We start from the raw sequence: 23,427 nt of genomic DNA, 5'->3' as shown, positions 1-23,427 counted from the left end.
GGGTGAAATGTGTGAGGAAGCTTGTATAGCCAATAATTCCTCCACATGAACCTATCTGCTTCAGTAAATACCTCTCCTTTTGGAACCTTGATCAAAAGAGCACACAGGCTTGGAAGATTGTAGAATAGACCATCCAACAGCATTAGCCACAAGGCAAAACAGATTTATCTGTATGCTGATGATTTGTCAGACACATTTTTCAATAATGGTGATTGTGGTGTGGTGTGGTGATTTGTATCTAGAGGCCTAATAGCGAGTGCAAGAAAGAGAGCATTTGTTTGGGGTATATCTGTTCAAATGAAATGAAATGAAAGCTATTCTCATTGCACTGCAAGTGTAGAGCAGAAATAGAGGCGGATGTTGTGATGTTTGTTGACTTGCAAGCAGCACTCCTCCGTTTCTTTCAAAGAAACCAGAACATTTTCATCAATCCAGTTCATAAAAAGAATCAAAAAGCAAAGCAATAAATTGATTTTTCCATGGATTTAATCATGTTTGTATGCGCAGGAATGAGGTAGCTGCTAATCTTGCCAAAGTTGGAAGATGGGAAATTCAGGTATATTGGCGCTCTATTAAGGAAAATATTAACTGAAATAAATAGTTGAAAGTTAAAAGATCTTTTGATCAATATCAGACCATCTTAGAAAGTAACATCCACTATCATGAGCTGGAGGACAGGGCATGTTGCAAGAATGAAAATCAACAGAGATAGAAACAAGATATATCCAGTTCTGTTGGGAGAGGCCCAGACTTCTGAATGTATGCAAGAAAAGTGATGCTCTTCAGATTTGACACCTGGATCAAACTCTTACAAAGGGCCCTGTAAGAGTTGCCAAAATCATTCTCTAACTTCATGGCCTGATATGTTTATCTAAGACAAGGCGACAGCAACAGCAGCAACTCATGTGGGTTCCAGAAAGAAAACTAGATTGATGGACAGATTTGAACTTTGTTAGAACTTTTACGAAAAAAACATTTATTGGGCACAAAGCAAGCTACCTTGGATTTGCATTTTCTATTATTTTCTTCATGATGAAGTTTGTATTGAGGTGAAATAAAGCTTTCTAAAAATATATTTAATAATTACTAAATATAATATAAAAACAGGGCTAGCCTAATATAGTTGGGCTATATAGGTGGACTTCCTCATAAATAATTGACTTGGTAATGTGGCAGGGTGTCCTAAAGAAAGTTTAATCCCTTCCATCTTTATTAAAGTATTTCAGCAGAGTTTAAATGACAACTAAAAGTAGATTTAAAATCTATTTTTGTTTTTTAGGCCACTGGGGGAGGATATGAAGGCGATGATGCATATCCCAATGCAGAACTCTTCTTCCTAGATATTCATAATATTCATGTCATGAGGGAATCTTTAAAAAAGTTGAAGGACATTGTTTATCCTAATGTAGAAGAATCCCACTGGCTATCTAGTTTGGAGTCAACTCACTGGTTAGAACATATCAAGGTGAGTTTCTAGCACAAAATAATATTCTGTAGGGATCAGATTTTTCACTTACCTTACATGACTTTTTTTTTTTTTTTTTTGGTAAAAGAAAAACCACATTAATTTGCTTTTTAATTTGTGTGATTACTGAAGAATCTTAATTATTGCTTTTCTGGAATTGAGTGACCTTGAAAATGTCTTACTGTTTTGCTTGTTGGAAACTGTATAAAGAGTTGGCTGGTAGGGTAGGACTTCTGCAAATATCAGACTTGCTCTCTTTATTACAGATGCTATTTTCCAAAAGAATTCTTTTAAATAAGAGGCAGCATTTATCTACTCTACACAAAGTGGGTTACCTTTTGATTAGTCAGGCTGTAAAATTATTCAGGTATAGAGGTGTTAATATCCAATAGCTCTGTCTAGATTGTACTAGTCTTAAGAATATATCGTTTTAATATCCCTATTTATCAACAGTAAGAGACATTTATAATTTTAAATATTGACATACACTGCTACCTTGATATAACGCTGTCCTCGGGAGCCAAAAAATCTCTACCGCGTTATAGGTGAAACTGCGTTATATCGAACTTGCTTTGATCCACCGGAGTGCGCAGCCCCGCCGCCCCCTGCACTGTTTTACTGCGTTATATCCAAATTCGTGTTGTATCGGATCACGTTATTTCGGGGTAGAGATGTACCTTGCTTTTGGGGGGAACAGATGAAGGTAGTTTAATAATTGAATAAGTACAAGACAGTGTAAGATTAAGATTAAATTAATAAATGAGTGCTGTAAAATAAAGATTCTTGAGTTGCAAGAGCACATGAACACAGAAAATTAAACTATTTTACAGCATGTTTAAGTAAACTGCAATTTACAAAACGTACAAGTTTTAATCTAGCAATATTTATTTATTATATGAATTTTTGAACTTCATTTTCTTTGCAAACGGGCTGTGTGCGCTCCACTTTATAATTGAAATAAAATATTTTAAAGTATGCATTAATTGTCATAAAAATGTTTTTAGCAATATATTTTGTCAGCTGGCTTTTTGGCTTGTACCCCTAACATTTCTGCATTTTTATAATGTATGCCCTGCTGTAATAACTACTGTTTACTTAGAATTTTCATGTTAAGTGAATGGTTGCAAAAATAAACACGAGAAAAGGATAAAACAGGCTTTAATTTTAGCAATAGCATCTGTCTCAAATCTTTAACTCAAAAGGAACTAAATGGAATGTGTAATTTTTAACACAGGTACTTCTTGTGGTAATCCTATTTTTAAAAAGCTTTTATTTTGTTCAGTATGGTAAAGACACTATTTTCTATCCCATTTTGGAGAAGTTGCTGTGAAATGAGTTTGGTTCTCTTTTTCTTAGTAAACCCTATCTTGTATAGTTTGGGTCTTCGTTTTTTTTTTACAGTAGAAATTGCAAATTGCTGAACTCCCAGAAAAATCTGATTAATTTAAGATACACACAGGTGTTCTTCGCCAAGTCTTTTAATTAAAATTGTAAAAAATCAATCATTTTTGCTGGAATGATAACACTAACCTTCTGAATTGTCTGGTATCTGTACCTCGTTGTCAGCTTGTCTTGACAGGAGCTATTCAAGTGGCAGACAAGGTGTCTTCAGGGAAGAGCTCAGTGTTGGTACACTGTAGTGATGGTTGGGACCGAACAGCACAATTAACTTCTCTAGCCATGTTGATGTTAGACAGCTACTACAGAACAATTGTGGGTTTTGAAGTTCTGGTACAAAAGGAGTGGATAAGCTTTGGACACAAATTTGCATCGGTAAGAATTAAAGAAAATTATTGAAAGGAACTGTTTTTTAATGTTTTCTATGTACATTGTAAATTCTTAAGCAAGGACGATTTTTAGATGCTTGTATTGAAACTTGCATGCTATGAAGGTTCTATAAATGTGTTCAACTTTTCAGTTGATCAGCATGTCAAGTTTTGATCTGCTCTTTACTCAGTCTGTCTAAAGTGATGAAGAAAAATAAATTTGAGCAGAATGATCAGTCTTGCCTAGACTTGAAGCTAGTCCATAGCATTTATTTCATTTTTGTAAAATTCATTTTCTTTGTCTCCCCTTTTTGCATCCTGCTAGAAATGCAGAACAGCTCATGTTATGGTGCCATTTAGCAGGCATCAGTAAGGAGGATAGTGAAAGCTTTCCATATGCCTCCAGGACGGAGCAAAGAATACTGGAAACGTGGAACATAAATTCAGCTTTCTGACTCCAGCAGTTTTTCTTGGCTTTTCTCTGACTGATCATAATGAGACACACAGATGGAAGAATCTGGACAACCTTTTCTAGGTGACGTGCTGAGAGAGAGTGTTCCACCTTCTTCCAGCATGTCCTAGAATTTGTCATAACAGGTTTAAACATAGGACTTAAGCACTGCCATGTCATAACACCAAGTCCAGCTCTCTCCTTCTACAGTCTTTTGAGTGAGAGAGAATCCTTAAGGCTCCACCTCTATACTTAAAAACTTTTCAAAGGCTTTTCCTACATGAGGCTCATCTTCAGATCCATTCTCTCTCAGTAAGACCTGTCTTTTATCTTCCCAAGTTTGTGTCATTGTCTCTTTAAGTCCTTATGTGTTGCATCTCATGATTTAATCAGAATTGGGCTTTTAGTTGTCCTTTCCCCGGCTTGTAGTTTTGAAGAGCTAAGCTCCTTAGTTATTAATCTTTGCTACCAATACCTTCCATTTCTTTTCAGACAAATTGATAGTTTTTCATTTGCCTCAGGAGTACTTTTCCAGAGTAATCATATACCTCCACATGGTTTTTTCCAACTTTTACCTAAACTCTTCCTCTCCTTTCAAACAGACATACTACTCTCAGGCTGTAAAGGGATGAGCTATCCAGCTTTAGTTGCACAGGACTGATATTCAAAAAGTTAAACTGTTTTCATGGTCCAGTGCAAGGATTGCCAAAGGCGGCGCTCGAGTTGATTTTCAGTGGTACTCACACTGCCCGGGTCCTGGCCACCGTCCGGGGGGCTCTGCATTTTTAATTAATTTTAAATGAAGTTTCTTAAACATTTTAAAAACTTTATTTACTTTACATACAACAATAGTTTAGTTATATTATAGACTTATAGAAAGAGACCTTCTAAAAACATTAAAATGTATGACTGGCACGCGAAACCTTAAATTAGAGTGAATAAATGAAGACTCGGCACACCACTTCTGAAAGGTTGCCAACCCCTGCTCTAAGGCCAACATTAGTGACTGGCCGAAATCCTGTATTGACAGCAGGGTAAAACCCCCTTCTCTCACAGCGAAAAGATGCTCTGCCAGAGTCTGTCTTTCTGCTACTTAAGCAGAGAGAGAGAGAGAGAGAGAGAGAGAGAGAGAGAGAGAGAGAGAGAGAGAGGAGGCCACTTCCTCTGATATCTGCAGGGCCACTACCTACTCTTCACTTCACATCACACCTTCATCAGTCCCTACAAAGTGGACCTAACTTCCCCACAAAGGCAGACTTTCAGGTAAACCCATGCTCTTACTGGGGATACTGCTGGCTTCTGCTAGCTATTTTCACATCCTGCTGGCAGCACAAACTCTGTTACGAAAGTTACTCTGTGCATGAAGCTACATTCTTTAGAATCTCTTATCAGCAAGGCTAAAGGTATGCAGTAGATGTTTTAGTTCATCAGTTGTAGTAAAACAGTAACACAAGTGAATTGTCTTTTTTGAGGGATCATCTGACAGTGGATCAACATTGCTTCAGCTCAGATCTTTAGAAAGTTAGAAAATATACTGCTACATTTTGGGAAAGGAAGATTCTTGAATATGAAAAGCTATACAACAGCTACTACTTATCTCTGAGAGAACATGAAGGGGTAGGATAAAGGAGCATAAACTTGATTTCCATCTCTGAGGAAGTGTTGGTAGAAATTGATTCCATACGTTTACAGCATGTTCAAAAGAAACTCAGGACTTGGAAGGCAACAGTAGCATGAATTTAGTGTAAATGATTGAGCTGGGTAAGTATTAGGGAGAAAAGATGTCATATTGTTTCAAACTTAAATGAAGATAAGATAAACTAGTGCAAGTAGGTGGAGTTCTTGCCACCTCAGTCATGTTTTGCATAGTGCTTTATGTACAGGATTAAGGATGCTGAAAATGCCTGTGCTTTGGAGGGTTGATTTGAATGCTGAATGTTGCAACCCTTAATCAAGAAACTCCCCTTGATTCCAGCAGAAGTTATTTGCACTTCAGAATCTTTCAAATCTTTGTGTTTTAAAATAATGTTAATATGTAAAATTATATAGCTAAAGTCAGGAGGGTGGACAATAGAGTATTAACCCTCTCATTGTAATATTGTAGATCAAATGTGTTTTTCATGCGTCTCTTGGCATTTATGAAGCATGTCTCACACCAAAATAGACATCAGATATATACCAAAACCAGTTATGAGTAATGTCCAACTTGCTTTCTTTCACTTCAGAGAATAGGCCATGGTGATAAAAACCATGCTGATGCTGATAGATCACCTATCTTTCTCCAGTTCATTGATTGCGTGTGGCAAATGTCTAAGCAGGTAAGCTCTAGCCATATCCAAGATGATGTTATCCAGCAAATAACAATATTTTAAAATTATCCTTGAATTAAGAGTCTGAATCCTCAAAAAACAACAAACAACCACAAACAAAAAGCTGCCACTCCCCCCCTAAACCCCCCCCCCCAAAACCCACAACAAAAACAAACAAACCACCACTGTATACATAAGTTTTCTACTCTGACGAAGTGGTAGAAAGTAGCATATTTTCTTACCTTTTTTGTATGTTAACCCTCTCCTCCCTCCCAAGCCGGAAGTCTCACTATTTCTTAGTAGAAAATATGCTGGCTTTATGTCCAGTCCTTTTGCTCATTAACCGATATTTCATGCTTAAAGGATTGTACTATGACAATTTAAACAGATTATGTTATGAATGTTTATAATAGCGTAATACTGTTGCATATAATTACAGGAACTAGAATTCCTGTATTATGACTAATTTTGTTTTATTTCATCATTCCAAAAACTGTTCCTGGAAACAAAATTCCCTCATGCAAGGACAAAACAACTTTAAGTCTTTGAGTATCAAACTAGGTCTACCAAACTGCTGTAGGTTATTTCACAGTCCCTTCCCGTGTTTTCACAGCACTGAGATTATTTCTCCTTCCCTCCTTTTTAATCTTATTCTAAAACCTTGCCCTGAAGACACTGTGACATTGCTCCTGTCCTTCCTATTGGAAGCTTGAAAAGAATGCTTGGGGCTACTCAGTTTTACCTCATGAGCTAACAAACTCTTTGTATTAAGTAACAAAACTATGCATATTGTCTTTATAGCATACCTAGCCCATGTAGGTCAAAAAAAAATGAGAGTCAAGAACTGAAAATCAAATATTGGTTCCCCTATGTGTCAGCGCAAAGCAGGGTCACTAGTTCACTAGGCCTATGACTGTTATATTACTAGTTTAAATGTAATCATTTTGGTTGTCTAATCTTGATGTAGTTGAGTTAGCAATCTTTCATGGTATCGTTACTGAAGAACTGTATTTCACTGATTTTGATTAATTGTGTTTCTGCCAGAGAGCTAATTATTCATAAAAGTTTAGCTAACATTGTGGAGACAGAACGTTTGCCTTGAATTTCTGTTGAATCTTATCTTGTGGATTGCAGTCTTCCAGCTATACCCTTTCACAGCTTATTCTGTTTATAGAAACTTACTGTCTCCACTTGAGATACCTCAAGAAATGTACAAGTTCACTTAGTGTAATAATACTGTGCAACCAACTAAGTACTGCAGTTTCCTTTTGCCCACTATAAGCCCCTCCTTGCATTTTGTTTGGATAAACAAATCCTTTTCCAATATCAAGTTAAATCTGTCACAGAGAGGTCAGCAGCTTTCTGCTTAATTGCAGTGACCCCATACCTTTATCAGCTCCTAATTCCTGCATGTAGTTTAATCTTAATCGTTTTGAGACAAAAGTGAAAAAGTTCCTGATCAACAAGGAAACCAGCCTCTTGTTAGGCAAGATGAGACTTTATCCATCTTTAGAGTGGCAGAACCTTAGAAACTGTAAAGCAACATTGCTGGTCTGACAGGACATGTGCTAATGTATTGATTGATAAGAATGTAGGAGTGTTGACATCTTATCTGTTTGAGCATTTAATCCATCATGTTTGTACTTGTTTTGTGGCAGGAAACCTAATTTTTATGTAAACTTAATAACAGGTTTCCTAAATGATGTCTTTTAAGCTAACTATTCAGTCAGACTGTTTCTATGTGTGTGTGCACTCACACAGAAACAAATCTCTAACAATAACTTTTTTGTGCCTAGTTTCCAACAGCTTTTGAATTCAATGAACAATTCTTGATTACAATTCTGGACCATTTGTATAGCTGCCGATTTGGTACTTTCTTGTACAACTGTGAATCTGTTAGAGAAAAAGAGGTAGGTAAAACTGATGATTGTTTGGCTGTGGCAGGAAGAATATATGATCTTAATTTAAAAAAAAAAAGTAAGTTGTGTATAGCCAAGGTAGCAAAAATGGCAGTGTTATTGGAACAGTTGCAAGACAGCAAGCTTGTTTTCATGTATCAAAATGACAATATTCAGACTTCAGGGTACTTTGTAAGTTTGTTACTGCTTGTGGAATTTCTTCATATAGTGATTATACATGTGATACTTCTAGTTGGAACAGAACCATGCTATATGAAAAGTGTAACTGGAGTTACCATAGTGCGTGCTCTCTTATACTGTACAAATACTCAAAACCCTTACCATTTCATTTTCTTTGCAGAAAGTGACTGAGAGAACATTGTCATTGTGGTCACTGATAAATAGTGAAAAAGCAAAGCACACCAATCCTTTTTATACTAAAGAACTGAATCGAGCACTCTATCCAGTAGCTAGTATGCGTCACTTGGAACTTTGGGTCAATTATTACATTAGATGGAATCCACGGATTCGGCAGCAAGTAAGTCACCTTCTCTAACTTATATGAAATACTTCTCAACGTAAAGCTACAATAACTTTAGTTATGGCTTGTACTGTTGGGTTTTTTTACACTATACAGAATGTAATGTATGTTCTCTGTTTAGTCATTTCAACTAATGTCGGTCAGGAAGAGTGACCTTTTTTGAGGAAAGAGAGACTGAAGTTGCTGATTTTTTTTTCCTGTTGTATGTTTAAGCCCCATCTTCACTAGGAAATTGACTCTCTGTTGATGTGTTCCCCTGAACCAGTACTGAATTTTAACTGCTATTGGAAATGGGACAAGACACTTTTCAGCATCATTACAAAAAGCACAGCTGAGGCTTCTGTGCAAGCAATGGATCAGTTTCCTAGTGCAATATTCCTTTAGAGTTAGGCATATTGTTTGATAGCTTTGCTATTTTCCTGCTAATTCTCTAGGTAATAACTGAATCCAATAGCTTCTATGGTTGGGTCATACTCTCTACCCGTTGTACCACTACCTCACCTGCTGCTTAATGTTAGAGAAATAGACTACATGTGAGGGGAGTAAAGAAATTAATTTATTTATCCCTAAAGGTATGTGGCATTTTATTTGGTCCTGCAGGGACCTGGAATTTGTTGCTGAAACTGTTCCTCTGATGGATCACTTCTGAAATTATAGGGAGATATCTGAAAAGCAGCAGCAACCCCTTGACACTTGTGGAACCTGGCATAATTGAAGGCTGTGCCTCTAAGTTTGCCACGTGCAGTATCTCTTTTCTACTTAATTTATCATTTCCTCCCTACAGACAGAAATTATTTGAAGTTTTATTGAATTATGTCAGAAGGGAAATGCTTATCACCCCATCCCCTGTTAAAGAACTGCTATTTATCTGAATAGTTTTTTTTCCTGAAGCTCAAGAAATTTCATAAAACAGATGTCCAGAGTTTCATTAGAGAATTTACTAATAGAAAATGCACTAGCATTTTTTGGAGGAACTCGGAAAACGTAGGTACAAAGGTTTTATTTAACACCCACTCCCCTCCCTAAAAAATCCAAACAAACCAATAATTATTTTTAATTATAAGGATGCTAATATATTATTGGTCTAGCTTTATGATTTACCAGCACTTCCAAGCAAGACACTGTGACTTTAAATCTGGACTTAGATTTTCAATTCTTGGGTTGTGAAGAGGTAGATGTGCTCATGACGTCTGTGAGCACAATAACTCGACCTAAGTTACGCCACTACGCTTATGTGACTCTATATATATACTGGAGTTGATGTAGTTTAGGTTGACTTAACTGCGGTGACTACATCACGTTGTATTGACGGGATACGCTTTCCCGTTTACTTCTCTTACTTTTCTCGGAGTGATGGATTACCGGAGTCAGCTGCAGGATGCTCTCCCATCAATTTAGTGGGTCTTTACTAGTCTTTACACTGTCACGGTTCCTTCCACGCTCTGAACTCTGGGGTACAGATGTAGGGACCCATATGAAAGATCCCCATAGCTTATATTCTATCAGCGTAGGTTAAAAACTTTCCCAAAGCACAAATTCCTTTCCTTGTCCTTGGATGGTATTGCTGCTACCACCAAGTGATTTAAACAAAAATTCAGGAATGGGTCACTTGGAATCCCTATTTCCCCAAAATATCCCCTCAAGCCCCTTCACTCCTTTTCCTGGGGAGGCTTGAGAATAATATTCCAACCATTTGCCTTTAATGTAAGTACAGACCAGACCCTTTGATTTTAGTGTCCTAAAGATAATCAGGTTCTTAAAAGAAGAAATTTATTGTAAAGAAAAAAGTAAAAGAATCACACCTGCAAAATCAGGATGTAAGGTAACTTTACAGGTAATAAAAAGATTTAAAACACAGAGGACTCCCCTCAGGACTCAGCTTCACAGTTACAAAAACCGGAATAAAACTACCTCTTAAGATAGGGAAAATTCACAGGCTAAAACAAAAGAGAACGCATTTCCTTGCCTTACTTACAATTTTTGTAATTTTAGATGGATCATTTCAGGAATGTTTTTAGGAGATGTTGTACATGTCTGGTCTCTCTCTCCGTCCAGAGAGGGAACAAACAAAGAGAGCATGAACAAAACCTCGCCTTACTCCTGCCCCCTCCCCCCACCCCCAAGATTTGAAAGTATCTTCTTTCCTTATTGGTTCTGGTCAGGTGCCAACCAGGTTATTTGAGCATCTTGACCTCTTACAGGTAAAGAGATTCAGTACAGCTGCCAAGGAGGAATTTTATGCTACTCTTTCCTTTATATTTGACATACACCCACTGCATCGATTGTGGCAGCGCCAATCTAAGGGCTTGTCTACACTTACCAGTAGATCAGCGCTGCTACAATCGACCTGCAGAATTGATGGGGGAGCCCTCTCTGGTTGACTCCGGTAATCCACCACTCCAAGAAGAGTACGGGAACTTGATAGGAGAGCATCTCCTGTCAATGCAGCGCAGTGTAGACCCCGCAGTATATCGACCTAAGCTACATCAACTCCAAGTATGTTATTCACATAACTGGAATGGCGTAACTTAGGTCGACTTACTGTGGTAGTATAAACAAGGCCTGAGAATGGGAAAAAGGGAACAAACAACCCTCTCATCATTCAGCAGCAAGCTTTTCTGACTGATATTGAAGTAGCATAAACTGGCTTTGGATAAAGCTGGATATAAATCTCTTGTTGTGAGGAAAGGAGGATAGATATGAGGAAACCCTTTTGAGAAGATTTTACTGTTTGTGACGCTGGAGAGCCCAAATGTTGGGTGCTGCCAGATTGTTAGGTAGAGTTGGAACAATCTCATGCTGAGAAAACCTGGTCAAAATAACATTGTAAAAGTCACCTTTGTTGTTTTGTTTTGTTTTTTTTCCAGCAGCCAAATCCCGTGGAGCAGCGTTACATGGAGCTTCTAGCACTGCGTGATGACTACATGAGAAGACTTGAAGAACTACAGATCACAAATAATTCTAAGATTTCCAATTCATCAGCCTCATCAGCATCTCCCTCACAAATGATGTCCCATGTGCAAACTCATTTTTGAAGGAAAAAATGTTTCTTTCTTTGAACATTGTAACCATAAGTGGTGCTTACTGTAGATCTATAATACAAAAAGGAATATCTGAATGCCTTATATTGGACCTCTTCCTAACATGAAATTTTTTAGATTGTCTCCATAGTTGGAAGACTTGAAAGAACAGTCTCTTCAATTCATCTGTGCCTTTCAGAATCTGTGGACAGGAAACGTTATCCAACATGGGAAGCTTATATGGGATGCTTTAGAAGTGTATTTTGTAAAAGTTTGATACAATTAGAAATATGGTTTGATTTTTTTTTTTTTAGTATGCATTAATTTATTGCATCATTAGGTCCTGATCCTGCAAAGACATAACCATGTGCTTAATTTTATGCACTGTGAATAGAGCCATTGACTTCAGTGGGGCTTTTCACAGTGTATAAATGTAAGGATGTGTGTAAGTCTTTGTAGCCTTAGGGGCCTTAGACTTTTTGAGACAAAAATGAGAGTTGTATTATCTTCTTGAGCTTTCAAAAGCAAAGTGCTCAGAAATAGATTTTTTTCTAGTAAACTGAAAACTACTCCAGTTTTTATTGTTCAAAATAATTCCAAATCTGAGGACTTTAGGTGACAAGAAACTTGTAATTAACAATTCAACTTGCTCAGTACGTATCTGAAAACAAGATAACTGTATAGAAAGGCTAACTTTTATATTGCAGATGAAGATTTTAGAATAAATGGATGAGGATTGTGGTGGCTTTGGGGAAAATAAGTTGCAAACTCCTTTTTTTTTTTTTAAAGTTAGCTGTGGAACACTACATATATTTTTGATTCTCGGTTCCGTCAGTAAAAATCCAGAAAATATTGCTTTCATTAATTTGCCAAAAATAAAGAACGGTTCTCAAGAAGACGTATATATATCTAAAAAATAGGATCCACAAAGACATTACTTAAATGTCAAATAGTAGCAATAAGCTTAGCTTTTATATGTTTTCTAAAATGAAACTTGCCTATTCAGAGCAGCTTTTATACCAAAATAGTTTAAAATTCTTCAGATTATGAGTAATGAGTTGGGAACCTCTTAAATGTGTAGCTAGAGCATTTTAATCTATTCCTTTAACAAATTTATTCTTTATCAAGTATTTAAAGGGATTTCAGTATATAAAATTTGCAGATAATAGATTGTGCATTGACTGAATCTTTCAACGAACTTGGTTTGACGTTCATTTCAGAGGCTTCTATTGTTACATTTATAATTTGCTCCTTTCAGGTATTTTTTCATTAGAGTTACAAGCACTTAAAGCAGCACAAACTTTGCTACTTGATATTTTAATTCATATTTGCATATACTTGGAAGTTTTAATGATTTTCAGGCAATTGAGTACATTTTGCAATATAGGATTTGTAAAGGACTGTTCATAGATAATATAATTATTTTAAAGGGAATGTTTGACACTTGAGGCTTCTACCTTTGTAAATTATTGTATATGTAAGTTTTGATCTACAAAATGTAACAGCAAAATACAATAGGATATGTACAAATTAAGTTTGTGTAAGTATATAAAATATAGTTTATTAGAAATTCTCCAGTTTTTGTAAAGTGTAAATACTTGGGTACAAAAGCTAAATTTAAAGCATAGAATTCCATAAAAATCAGATAGTTTAGAGAACATTGGAATATTTCAGAAATAGTATTTTGCATAGAAATAAAACACCTCTTAATTTGATACAGTAAATATCATGCTAAGAAAATTGCACTATTTTTTCAGGGAAATTCAGAATACTGCTTGTATTGTGTGTGTTCTAAGGACATATGGCTTACCTCCACTTATATTCATCCTCTCAATTTTACTCTCTCCTGAATTTGTCTTATATAATTCAGCATATGTATCTGGAGCAGCAGCTTTGAGTTCCCCTCCCCCCAAAATCTTGGCACGTTTAAAATAAATTGGGCACTGTACATCTAATGAACAAGGAAGCTCAAATTCATCTTGGCTACTTATCCCTATGGCAGAGTATAACTTAACAACTTTAAAACTATGCAGATTCTGATGTAATTACCTTCTATTTGTATATAGTCTATAAAAAACTAGTTTATTAGTTTTTGAGAATTGTAGTAGTTGGATCAAACACCCCTGTAGAATCTTTCAGCAGTGTGCAGGAGGAGTTTAGAAAATCTAGTTTTTACTTTGTAAACACTAAATGATAAACTTATCGTTTGGGAAAGTTTAATACAATGAAAAGGATTAAACGCACTTGTTTCATTAAATATATACAATTCATTTATATTGCCAATACAGTTGATACTGCATTTGTTATGTAGCTAGAGCTGAAATTCATTCTTTGAAAACCTCTAACTTAGCTTTGTGTTCACTTGGATTCTTTGTCAAGACAATGATTTAGAATAAAATCCTTGTTTTTAATTCTATTAAAATAGCAATTTTAAATACAAAAAACCACACCTTTCTAATTCTTTAAGCTTCTATTTGTTCTAGGATGCTAACCTTTTAATCTTAATGTGGCTATGGATATAGTGTGAAAACTCTGATCTTTATTAATACACAGCTTTTTCTATTTGTTTTAAGCTGCTTATTTAGGTCCCGATCCTGCAGTTCACTGCATGCTGATGAACACTGAGGCTCCATACGGACACAGCAGTGGACTTGTAGAATTGGGCCTTAGACAGCTGTTAGCTCAATTGTTTGACCAAGGTAGTTATATGAAAATTGCCAAACTCTTAATTTAGGGAGGGTGAATTAGAAGAGAATTTTTAGGCATTTTTAAAAGCAATGTTGGGCAGCCTTTTATTGTGCTATGTTTCTGCACTATACCATGGTGCTAAAATGACTGGAGTAAATCTTCATTGTGACAAATCCCCCAAAACTTCTCCCCCTACAAAAAATTCTTCTGCTTTTTCCTTTATATCCAACAGGGCTTAGATGTAAAAGATGAACAAGCTGCACATACATACCATGCATCACTACTGTGATTACCGCTGCCAGCTTCAAAATGTTGGTTTCCTTCTTCCATTCCTATCTGCATACTGTCTCAAAGGCTTGAAATGGCAACTCAGTTGTGTTACATCAAGCACCACCTTCTCCTTATTCAAAACTCTTCTGAAAATTCACTTTTTACCCTTGTTGCACATTCTCTCCACCCCAACATCACAATACAGGTACACTGATTATAAACTAACTCCCTCATTGCTGTCTTCTCAGAACCTCTCTTTTAGTTTATTAACTCTTCAAGACAGAGTCTTGCTTTTGTTTGTACAGCACTGCAGACATTGGCATTGCTCAGCAAAACATTGATATTTATAAATGACTAGAATTCTGAAAATGTAGAGTTTTTAGCTGTTTTGTAAATGGCAAAAAGTTGTTACAGTTCAGACTTATCAGAAGGAGTAACACTGTAATTCTTCATAATTGTGACTTGCGAAAGAGTATAAAATCCAGCTGCATGTATATGAGTAAAAGAAAGATGTCAATATAAAAACCCAGACCTCAACATCTGATTAAACCTCTCTTGTTAGAGGTTTTTTTTAATACTTTACTCAAATACTAGACTGCTTTTCAATCAGTTTGGCGTTCAAATCAATTTATTTCACATGATTGGCATCATAGAACTAGCATATTTGCTAATTACTAAAGATGCGATTGTTTAAACAAGTGTGCTCCTTAAAAATCTATGTAAAAGGTATAAGAGCATCTCAAACTCTAGTTGAAGTTTATAAGCCTTGTTCTTGATCTGCATTTGGCAGGCTACTTGGAACAAATATTATGCAATCAGACTTTTAAACCAGATTCCTTAGAGTTCTTGCTAAATGAAATCTACTACTACCATTAGTGAAAATCTGTGCTATCAACCCTACCTCCTCTTTACAGGAAGAGCTTGCTGCTCCAGTATCTTGTAATCTGATTGATAATGAAAGCTGTGCCACTAGTTACAGAATAGGAGGTCAATATACTTAGCTCAGTATACTTTCCTCCCTTTCAAAACTGGCCATGTTATCAAAAGGATCAAAATTAAAAATCTGTCATATTTAGATTGAAGAATGTGTTACTGCTGGAAGACAAACTTCCCATAGCTGAACCTCACTGAAATTTTGGGCATAGGCTACATTTGACATTTTAAAAAAATTTTTTAACCTGTTGAAAGCAACAAAGAGTCCTGTGGCACCTTATAGACTAACGGACGTATTGGAACATAAGCTTTCATGGGTGAATAATACCCATTTCATCAGGCATCTGATGAAGTGGGTATTCACCCATGAATGCTTATGCTTCAATATGTCTGTTAGTCTATAAAGTGCCCCAGAACTCTTTGTGGCTCTTTACAGATCCAGGCTACCCCTCTGATGCTAAACCTGTTGCATCACTTTAATTAGTAGGTTAGTACCATAACTAAACAACCCTTTTATTAAAGTGAGATAAATGAGCTCTTCCAAACTGTATTTCCTTCTTTATGTAATCTCTGCATTAATAAAGGAAACTCTAAACCACTTCCGAATCCCTAGTTGGGTATGCCTGTCACTGCACAAGGGAAGTGCCCCTGTGCTGGGCCTGCTCATTCTGTTCTGCTTTATTTGGGTGAAAGAGGGATAGCAACACTGCCTGGAGCTTCCCTCCCCCACTAGGTGTGGTCTCTGTAACCCCCCCCCCCAACCCTTTTACTTCTGATGTGCTAGTCTACCCTGCATGCTAACCCTGGGCCCTAATTCAGATTTGAGCTTAACCCCCTTTCTCTCTATACAGAAATCAACTGACTTCAAGCAGGATGCCAGGACCCTGGAAGGGGGTGTGGGTCAGCACCCCAGTGCCATTGTGACCAGCCCTCTCCTGTTGCAGTATGTGACTGCAAAGCTGACTCCCTAGGGCTGCATAGGGAGCAGGGAGGCATTAAAACTAGGGAGACCTGACAGCAAAGATGAAAAATTGGGATGGGGTGAAATAGGAATCTATATAAGAAAAAGACCCTGGCGTTGGGACTGACCCTATAAAATGGAACATCTGGTCACCCTAAAAACAGCTGTGAGCCCCAGCTCCCTCAGATTTACAAGGCAACCCCGGGGGGGAGGCGCTGGGGGCTTTGGAGAGCAGGGGCCGAGGGCGCTGTGGGCGGCTGACGCCCTGGTCCCCTTTCCAGACCCCTCTGCCCTGGGGTGGCGGGAGCTCTGCCCCGGCCCCGCGCTAGGACACACCCAGCAACGTCTCTCGCGGGCTGTGAGGCCGGCGAGCTGCGGGGCCCCGCGGCACCCTGCCCTGGGGGGGGTCCCCTCCCTGCCGGGGCCCGGCCCGGCCCCGCTCCCAGCCTGGCCGCCCGCTCCCCGCCCTCTCGGCGCCGCGGAGGCCTGTGGGTAAGCGCCGCCGCCAGGTGACAGTTCCTGGCGCCGCCTGGGCCGGGCCGGCCTGGCTGAGTGTGGCCCGGCGGGAAACCGGCAAATCCCGGCCGGAAAGATGGAGCGGGTGCTGGGGCCGGGTCTGGAGGGCGGCGGGGTGGCCCGCAGATCCGTGCGGCCGGCGGGGTTGGGGGTCGCCGCCCCCGCTGCGGGCTCCCGGCAGCCCAGCGTGGAGACCTTAGACAGGTGAGCAGCCCCCTGCCCGCCGGGCCCTGACAGGCGCCTCCGCCCATCCGCCGCCGGGTCGCTCCCCGTCCCGCTCTCCCTGGCTGGCGCTGCGGGGCACGCCCCCCCCCGGGCACTACTGGGGGAGCCCCACCCTCGGCGGGGCCGCCATCGGTCCGGGGGGACCCGCAGGCGGCGGCACGAACAGGAGGGACGTGGCCCCGCTGTCCGCGACAGGCTCGTGAAACGGCCCGCGCCCCCTTCACCAGCCGGGCACCCCCTGCTCTGTGTCTCCGGCCAGGGCCGCTCCTCCCAGGCTGATGCCAGCTCCGGTTCTCAGCTTGTTCACCGTCCTGGGCTGAAGACCAAGGGCCGCCCTCTCCTGCTGTGTGGATAGCCACGGGAGGGGGGATAGTTGAAAGAAAATTAACTTCCCCATGAGTTATTGCAAACAGGGTTGAGACTGTTGTTTTACACCAGCGGTGCCCTTGTAGCTTAAGGTGCAACAGCAGGATGCTGACATCAATCTGGAACTTGGCGTTGTAACCTCACACACAAATGGAAAACAATCCAGCTCCAGGGATGTACTTGATATCTTAAAAATAGGGGGAAATTATTATCTAATTTACCTTAGATAAGGGGTATCTGAGAGAGCTTTTAAAAACTTCTAATACATATGTATGTTACATCAACTAAAACAAATCTAATATGCACAAACTAGTGGGTAATATTATGGGGGGAATGGGCACAGCTGGAATCAAGCAAAAAGTGCACCAAAACAGTAATAGCATTAGACTATAGTGTCAGGGTAGTCTCTCCGTCCAGCCTGACACACTTAATGAGGCTTGGAATTATAGGAAAGAATGATCTCTGAATAATATACTGTAGTGGATGTTGCTTGATATCAAACTTCTTTGTGAAGAGCATGTTGCTGTTAGTGATAAACTAGCAATATTTATTTATATAGAGGAAGTGAGCAGCCACTTTCAGTCTTGTTTTCAGAGACTTGTACATTTCTGCCCAATACTTTTTTGTACCTTTCCTGCTTGTACCGTTCCGAAAGAGAATTTTCTTGCAAGTTCAATAAACAATTCCTTTAGCTGTTAGAATTATCAGAGCATGTGAGGAGAGTATCTTTTCAGTGGTTAAGATGGAAATTTGGAATTTAGATCATTCAAGAGTTCATTATTTTAAAAATATTTTACCTATAGTGTTCAAAATAATTTTGTTTAGAAATGGGAAGAGAATAGTATTCCTTTGATATCAGTGCTAGGGCTGGGGAGAAGGCATGCTGTGCATATGTGAGGGACAGTACCATGGTACCAATAGTGAACCTTGCAGTTCCTGGCACTGAGGAAAGGCTTTTATGTGCAGCTGCTGCAACATCAAAGCAAGCCTAGCTTGTGCATGTAGTGGATCTCCTCCTTCCTGTGATACTGATATTCATCATTGCTGTGATTCATGAGAACAGCCATACTGGGTCAGACCAGTGGTCTGTCTAGCCCAGTATCCTGTCCTCCAAAAGTGTCCAATGCCAGGTACTTCAGAGGGAATGAACAGAACAGGTATCATCAAGTGATCCATCCCTTGCTGCCCATTCCCAGCTTTTGGCAAGTAGAAGCTAGGGGCGCTTCAGAGTATGGTTTTGCGTCCCTGCCCATCCTGGCTAATAGCCACTGATGGACCTTATCTGATTCTTTTTTCAACCCTGTTATAGTCTTTGCCTTCACAACATCCTCTGGCAAAGAGTTCCACAGGTTGACTGTACACTGTATGAAGAAATACTTCGTTTTGTTATTTTGAAGGTGCTGCCTATTAATTTCATTTGGTGACCCCTAGTTCTTGTATTATGAGAAGGAGTAAATAGCACTTCCTTATTTACTTTTTCCACACCAGTCATGATTTTATAGACCTCTATCATATCCCCCCTTAGTTGTCTCTTTGCCAAGCTGAAAAGTCCCAGTTTCATAAATCTCTCCTCAGATGGAAGCTGTTCTATACTCCAAATCATTTTTGTTGCCCTTTTCTGTACCCTTTCCAATCCCATTAGATCTTTGCAGATCCTGATGAACACTGAGTGTCTGCAACCTGCTGACATTTACAGGATTTGTTTTTAATATAGCACCTATTGCGTGGTATCTAAGTGCTCTACAAAATTAGGCCTTGATTCTGTAATGGGTGCTGTGCTGGCAAACTTTATTGCAGGATCAGAGTCTTAGGTAGTACAAAAACAAAAAATCCCTTACTTCTTTTTTCTGAGGCAGAAGAATGTGTGTAGGAGTTTCTTCAGAGCAGTGCTTTTGGGGAAGTCACTGACACATTACTTATTACCATAGCTACTGCACACCACAGACCATGCAACAATAACAATGTCCCCCACTCCCCTTTGCTAAACTACCATATCTCCTAACATCATTAGTTACAGATATTGGGTGTAGATCATAGAATATCAGGGTTGGAAGGGATCTCAGAGGTCATCTAGTCCAACCACCTGTTCAAAGTAGGACCAATCCCCAACTAATTTTTTACTCCAGATCCCTAAATGGCCCCCTCAGGGATTGAACTCACAACCCTGGGTTTAGTAGGCCAATGCCCAAACCACTGAACTATCCCTCTCCCCTCAGATTAGTGGTCTCCAATCTCTTTACACACAAGATCACTTTTTGAATTTAAGTTCAAACCAGGATCTGCCCTGCACCACTTGCTCTTCTCCACGCTCACTCACTTTCACCGGGATGGGGTTGGGGTGCAGGTTCTGGGCTGGGGGCCTAGGGGGTTGGAGTGTGGGAAGGGGCTCTGGGCAGAGCCTGGGGCAGGGGGTTGGGGTGAAAGCTCTGGAAGGGAGTTTGGGTGCAGGAGGAGGCTCTGGGCTGGGGCAAAGTGTTGGGGTGCAGGATGGGGGCTGACTGCAGGAGGGGGTGGGGTAGAGGGTTCAGGGTGCAGGAGGGAGTATGGGGCTCTGGCTCCTGGAGGGGGCTGGGGTGCAGGAGGTATGTGGGCTCCCGCTGGAAGTGGCTCTTACCTGGGGTGGCCCGCGGGCAGCGGTGCAGCGAGGCTAAGTCAGGCTCCCTGCCTCTCCTAGCCCTACACCACTCCTGGAAGTGGCCAGCATGCCCCTGCGGCCCCTGGAGGGGGGAGCATGTGGTTCTGCACGTTGCCCCTCCCTGCAGACACCACCCTTGCAGTTACCATTGGCCGCAGTTCTCCGCTCCTGGCCAATGGGAGCTGTGTGGGTGGTGCTTGCAGGCAGGAGCAGTGCGTGGAGACCCTGTGCCCCACCCCTGGGGGCCACAGGGGCATGCTGGTCAGTTCTAGGAGCAGCGTGTGGCAAGGGCAGACAGGGAGCCTGCCTGAGCCCCTCTGCACTGCCAGACTTTTAGCATCTATAGCTCACGATTGACTGTCAGAGGCTCATTAATTTAGTAGCAGGGATGATGGAAGGTTGGGATTCTCTAGGGGATCGGGAAGGGCAGGGTTATGGTTGTGGTTTGTGTTCCACAGTAGCTGTAATGGTAGGGTGCGTCCCCCTGTTGGTGAAGGAGAAGATAGTATGTGCTCTTAGGTGGCATAATTTTTCACTTCCTTGGTTTTGTGGATTTGAGTCAGGCATGTGATGAAGTGATTAACATTAATTACTTCACATTTTTATAGATTAATTTCCTTTTTTTTTATGATTAAGTGTGGTTTTGTTTCTGTGCAGAGTTGGAGACTGGGACCTGGGTGGTGGGTATACATGCACCTGCTGATAGAGAAGATGAGGTACACCAGCAGCTGGTGCATGTGAATCATAATGTTTTAGAAACTGTATGTAAAAGCCTTCTCTGTTGTGAACAGAAGCTGCACATAAACCCTTATGCCAGCCGTTCCATATTAAAGTCTTTTGTCATATGTGTCAGGAGCTGCACATAGTTTATGCAATGGCAGCTGCTTGTGCGCAAATAATTACCTACAATCCATTTTTAACACAGTCCTCCCACACTTCTCACCTGATCTACTCAGAATACACCTTTCTACCAAATTTTGTGAAAATAAACATGACTCCTGCGTCTATTAAAATCAGAAGTAGTTTTGCCAAGTTTTTCCCCCAGAATGTTTAGATAGCAACTGATTGTTAAATAGACTGCTAAAAAAATCCAGCAAGAGTCAAATTTCAGACGCTTCCTGTAAAAACAAAACAAAAAAGAGATGTCAGCCAAATTACATAGTTTTTAGACCCTTTGAGTTTTCTGACTCTGAAATTTTAAACCAAAAGGCCACCCACTTTTAGGAGAAAAAACGAGTTTATGCCCCATTTTAAGAGCACAACTCTAACTATGACGTTCCTAGCAGAGCGCCTTTGTAATGTTACATGAACCACTGTGGAAGTGAAACCACTGAGTTTTAATTTTCACGAATATGTGTTTTCCATTCTACTTTTCCTTTTCAGATGTGTCAACCATTAAGCTATATGTGGTATAATTGCATACAGTTTAAGCTGACCACCTTAGCCTACATTGGAAAAGTTGCACTAAGTATATCAGTGCTGGTTAGGGGTGTGTGGACTTTTGTTTTTTTAAGCAATACAGTTATATCAGTATAAAGATGCTTTATATTGGTGTATCTTATTTCACTTCCTGAACTGAATAATTTATACTGTTGTAAGCACTTTTATGCTGGCATAACTGCATCCATAGATACTAAATTTTTCTTTTGCTGCTTCAACTGTACTTGTATAGTTAAAGTGGCAAAACTTTCTGGTGTGGACAGTCCCTAATAAAAACCCAAATTATTTTCATAATTAACAAAATGGGGAAATACAAACTGAAGTGTGTGCATAGAGAAATGCTTAGAAATGTGGGAGTCAGGGCAAAAGTGTAAGATGCCTGAAAACCAGAGACTGTTTATCGTGAGATGAAACACACCAGAAATTTCATGGAATAAGGAGAGGGCCAGTAAGTGAGATCAAAGAGACAGGTGAGCAAAAGAGAGAGAAATACTATCATTAGCTGGATTTGTAGCTAAAAATTCATACACTTTGTTCCGCAAAATGTGGGTAGAAGTGTCTGCAAAAGACGCAAATGAAACTAAAATCCGGTTCAAGGTAAAGGAGACTTCTCTGAAAGAAGAATGTAATTGATTTTTAATAATGAAACCATACATTATGAAGTGGTGCTGTGTAAAGTTTATGCAGCAAGGGAGAGAACTAATAAAATCCATGACTAAAAATTACTTGATGGTCTTCCACTTCAGATATGTAGCTGCTGCAGCGCTCGCCACGCTTATCTTCAGCCAGCACCTCTTGAAACCCATGTGCTACTTCTCGCTATGACATAGTGCAATTAGTGTGTTTAAGGCCTTTTAAGAGGTATCTTGTGCTCCTGGTGAACAATCTATCACGCCCCCTCAAATCCCAGTTTTACCTGTTTGTGCTGTGTTCATTTGTGATTTATTAGTCATTCACTTTAACATTCTGGGAGTATCCCAGAATTCAAAATTAGCTTATATGTTTGTTCATTATATACTATTTTAAAAATGTATTGTACTTTCTGTTCCTAACTTGAATTGAAACACTATGCATACAGAAGAACCTCACCTCACTAAAATGCATTTAATTGTTGAAACACTATCTCACGTTATACTGCTGTGCTTGGAGCAGGGACAATAGGGCAATAGGGACCATCCTATTACTCCCCCATCCTCTCATCTGGCACTCTGAAATATACTGAAGTAGACCTAGGGCACTTAAAATTCTCTGGTGTCAAATTACAGTCGTTCCTCCAGTCTCAATATTTAGTAGTCTCTGAACTTCACCAGTCTGCACTGCCCTGTCCCATTCACACATTGCATTAGTCCAGCTTAGTGAAATTCTGCTGTAGACTTGCCTGTTCCAGTATCTTGGGGGATGGTGGGGGAGGGGAGGGTTATCTTGTGTGCTTGCTAAATTACAAAATTCAGTAATGTGAAATGGGTGTCCCTGTCATTAGCAAATGCAAAAAAGGAGATACAGCTAGGTAGAAAATTCCCTTGAAGAAGAGTTATATATTTTTCCTATTGTTTTAGAGGTGTTCCCTTAAAAATATTTCCTTTTAAATGGCAGCTTCTATCTCTTAAGGTATGGCTACACTGGGAGTTACAGCTGTGTTTGTACAGCTGTGTAGGGAAAGTGCTGCAGTGTGGCCACACTGACAGCTACCAGCGCTGCAGTGTGGCCACATTTGCAGCGCTGTTGGGAGTGGTGCATTGTGGGCAGCTATCCCAGCGTTCAAGTGGCTGCAACGTGCTTTTCAAAAGAGGGGGATGAGGTGGTGTGTGACAGGGAGCGTGGGGGAGACAGAGAGAGTGGATTTTTGGAGCTGACACTGTTCTCAGCTCCCTGCCTTGCAAGTTCTAAGGACTGGAAGATACACAGTGCCTACCTTCAATCATTTTGACCTTTCCCCCACCTGT

General features: G+C 39.9%; 2 protein-coding genes across 9 annotated transcripts in view; both read left to right on the top strand.

Annotated features, from left to right (window-relative positions):
• MTM1 (myotubularin 1) overlaps positions 1 to 14,585 on the top strand; it is a 58,168-nt gene extending 43,583 nt beyond the window's left edge. For both annotated transcript variants that reach the window (XM_030575162.1, XM_030575163.1), the window contains 6 exons: positions 1,280 to 1,465; positions 3,032 to 3,238; positions 5,908 to 6,000; positions 7,788 to 7,901; positions 8,251 to 8,427; positions 11,298 to 14,585. In XM_030575162.1, the coding sequence (XP_030431022.1) occupies positions 1,280 to 1,465; positions 3,032 to 3,238; positions 5,908 to 6,000; positions 7,788 to 7,901; positions 8,251 to 8,427; positions 11,298 to 11,465 (945 nt within the window). In that variant the 3' untranslated portion in view covers positions 11,466 to 14,585. The remainder of the gene's footprint in view (positions 1 to 1,279; positions 1,466 to 3,031; positions 3,239 to 5,907; positions 6,001 to 7,787; positions 7,902 to 8,250; positions 8,428 to 11,297) is intronic.
• A 2,240-nt stretch (positions 14,586 to 16,825) lies between these two features.
• Positions 16,826 to 23,427, top strand: part of MTMR1 (myotubularin related protein 1) — a 60,977-nt gene continuing 54,375 nt past the window's right edge. For 6 of the 7 annotated variants that reach the window (XM_030574920.1, XM_030574918.1, XM_030574917.1 and 3 more), the window contains exon 1: positions 16,827 to 17,022. In XM_030574920.1, coding sequence (XP_030430780.1) covers positions 16,895 to 17,022 — 128 coding nt within the window. In that variant the 5' untranslated portion in view covers positions 16,827 to 16,894. Of the gene's footprint in view, positions 17,023 to 23,427 lie in introns of all 7 variants that reach the window. The other variant, XM_030574921.1, reaches the window with a different exon arrangement.

Source organism: Gopherus evgoodei, chromosome 9 (genome assembly GCF_007399415.2).
Source record: "Gopherus evgoodei ecotype Sinaloan lineage chromosome 9, rGopEvg1_v1.p, whole genome shotgun sequence".
NCBI classification, from domain to species: domain Eukaryota; kingdom Metazoa; phylum Chordata; order Testudines; family Testudinidae; genus Gopherus; species Gopherus evgoodei.
This window is presented reverse-complemented; position numbering and strand designations above follow the sequence as displayed.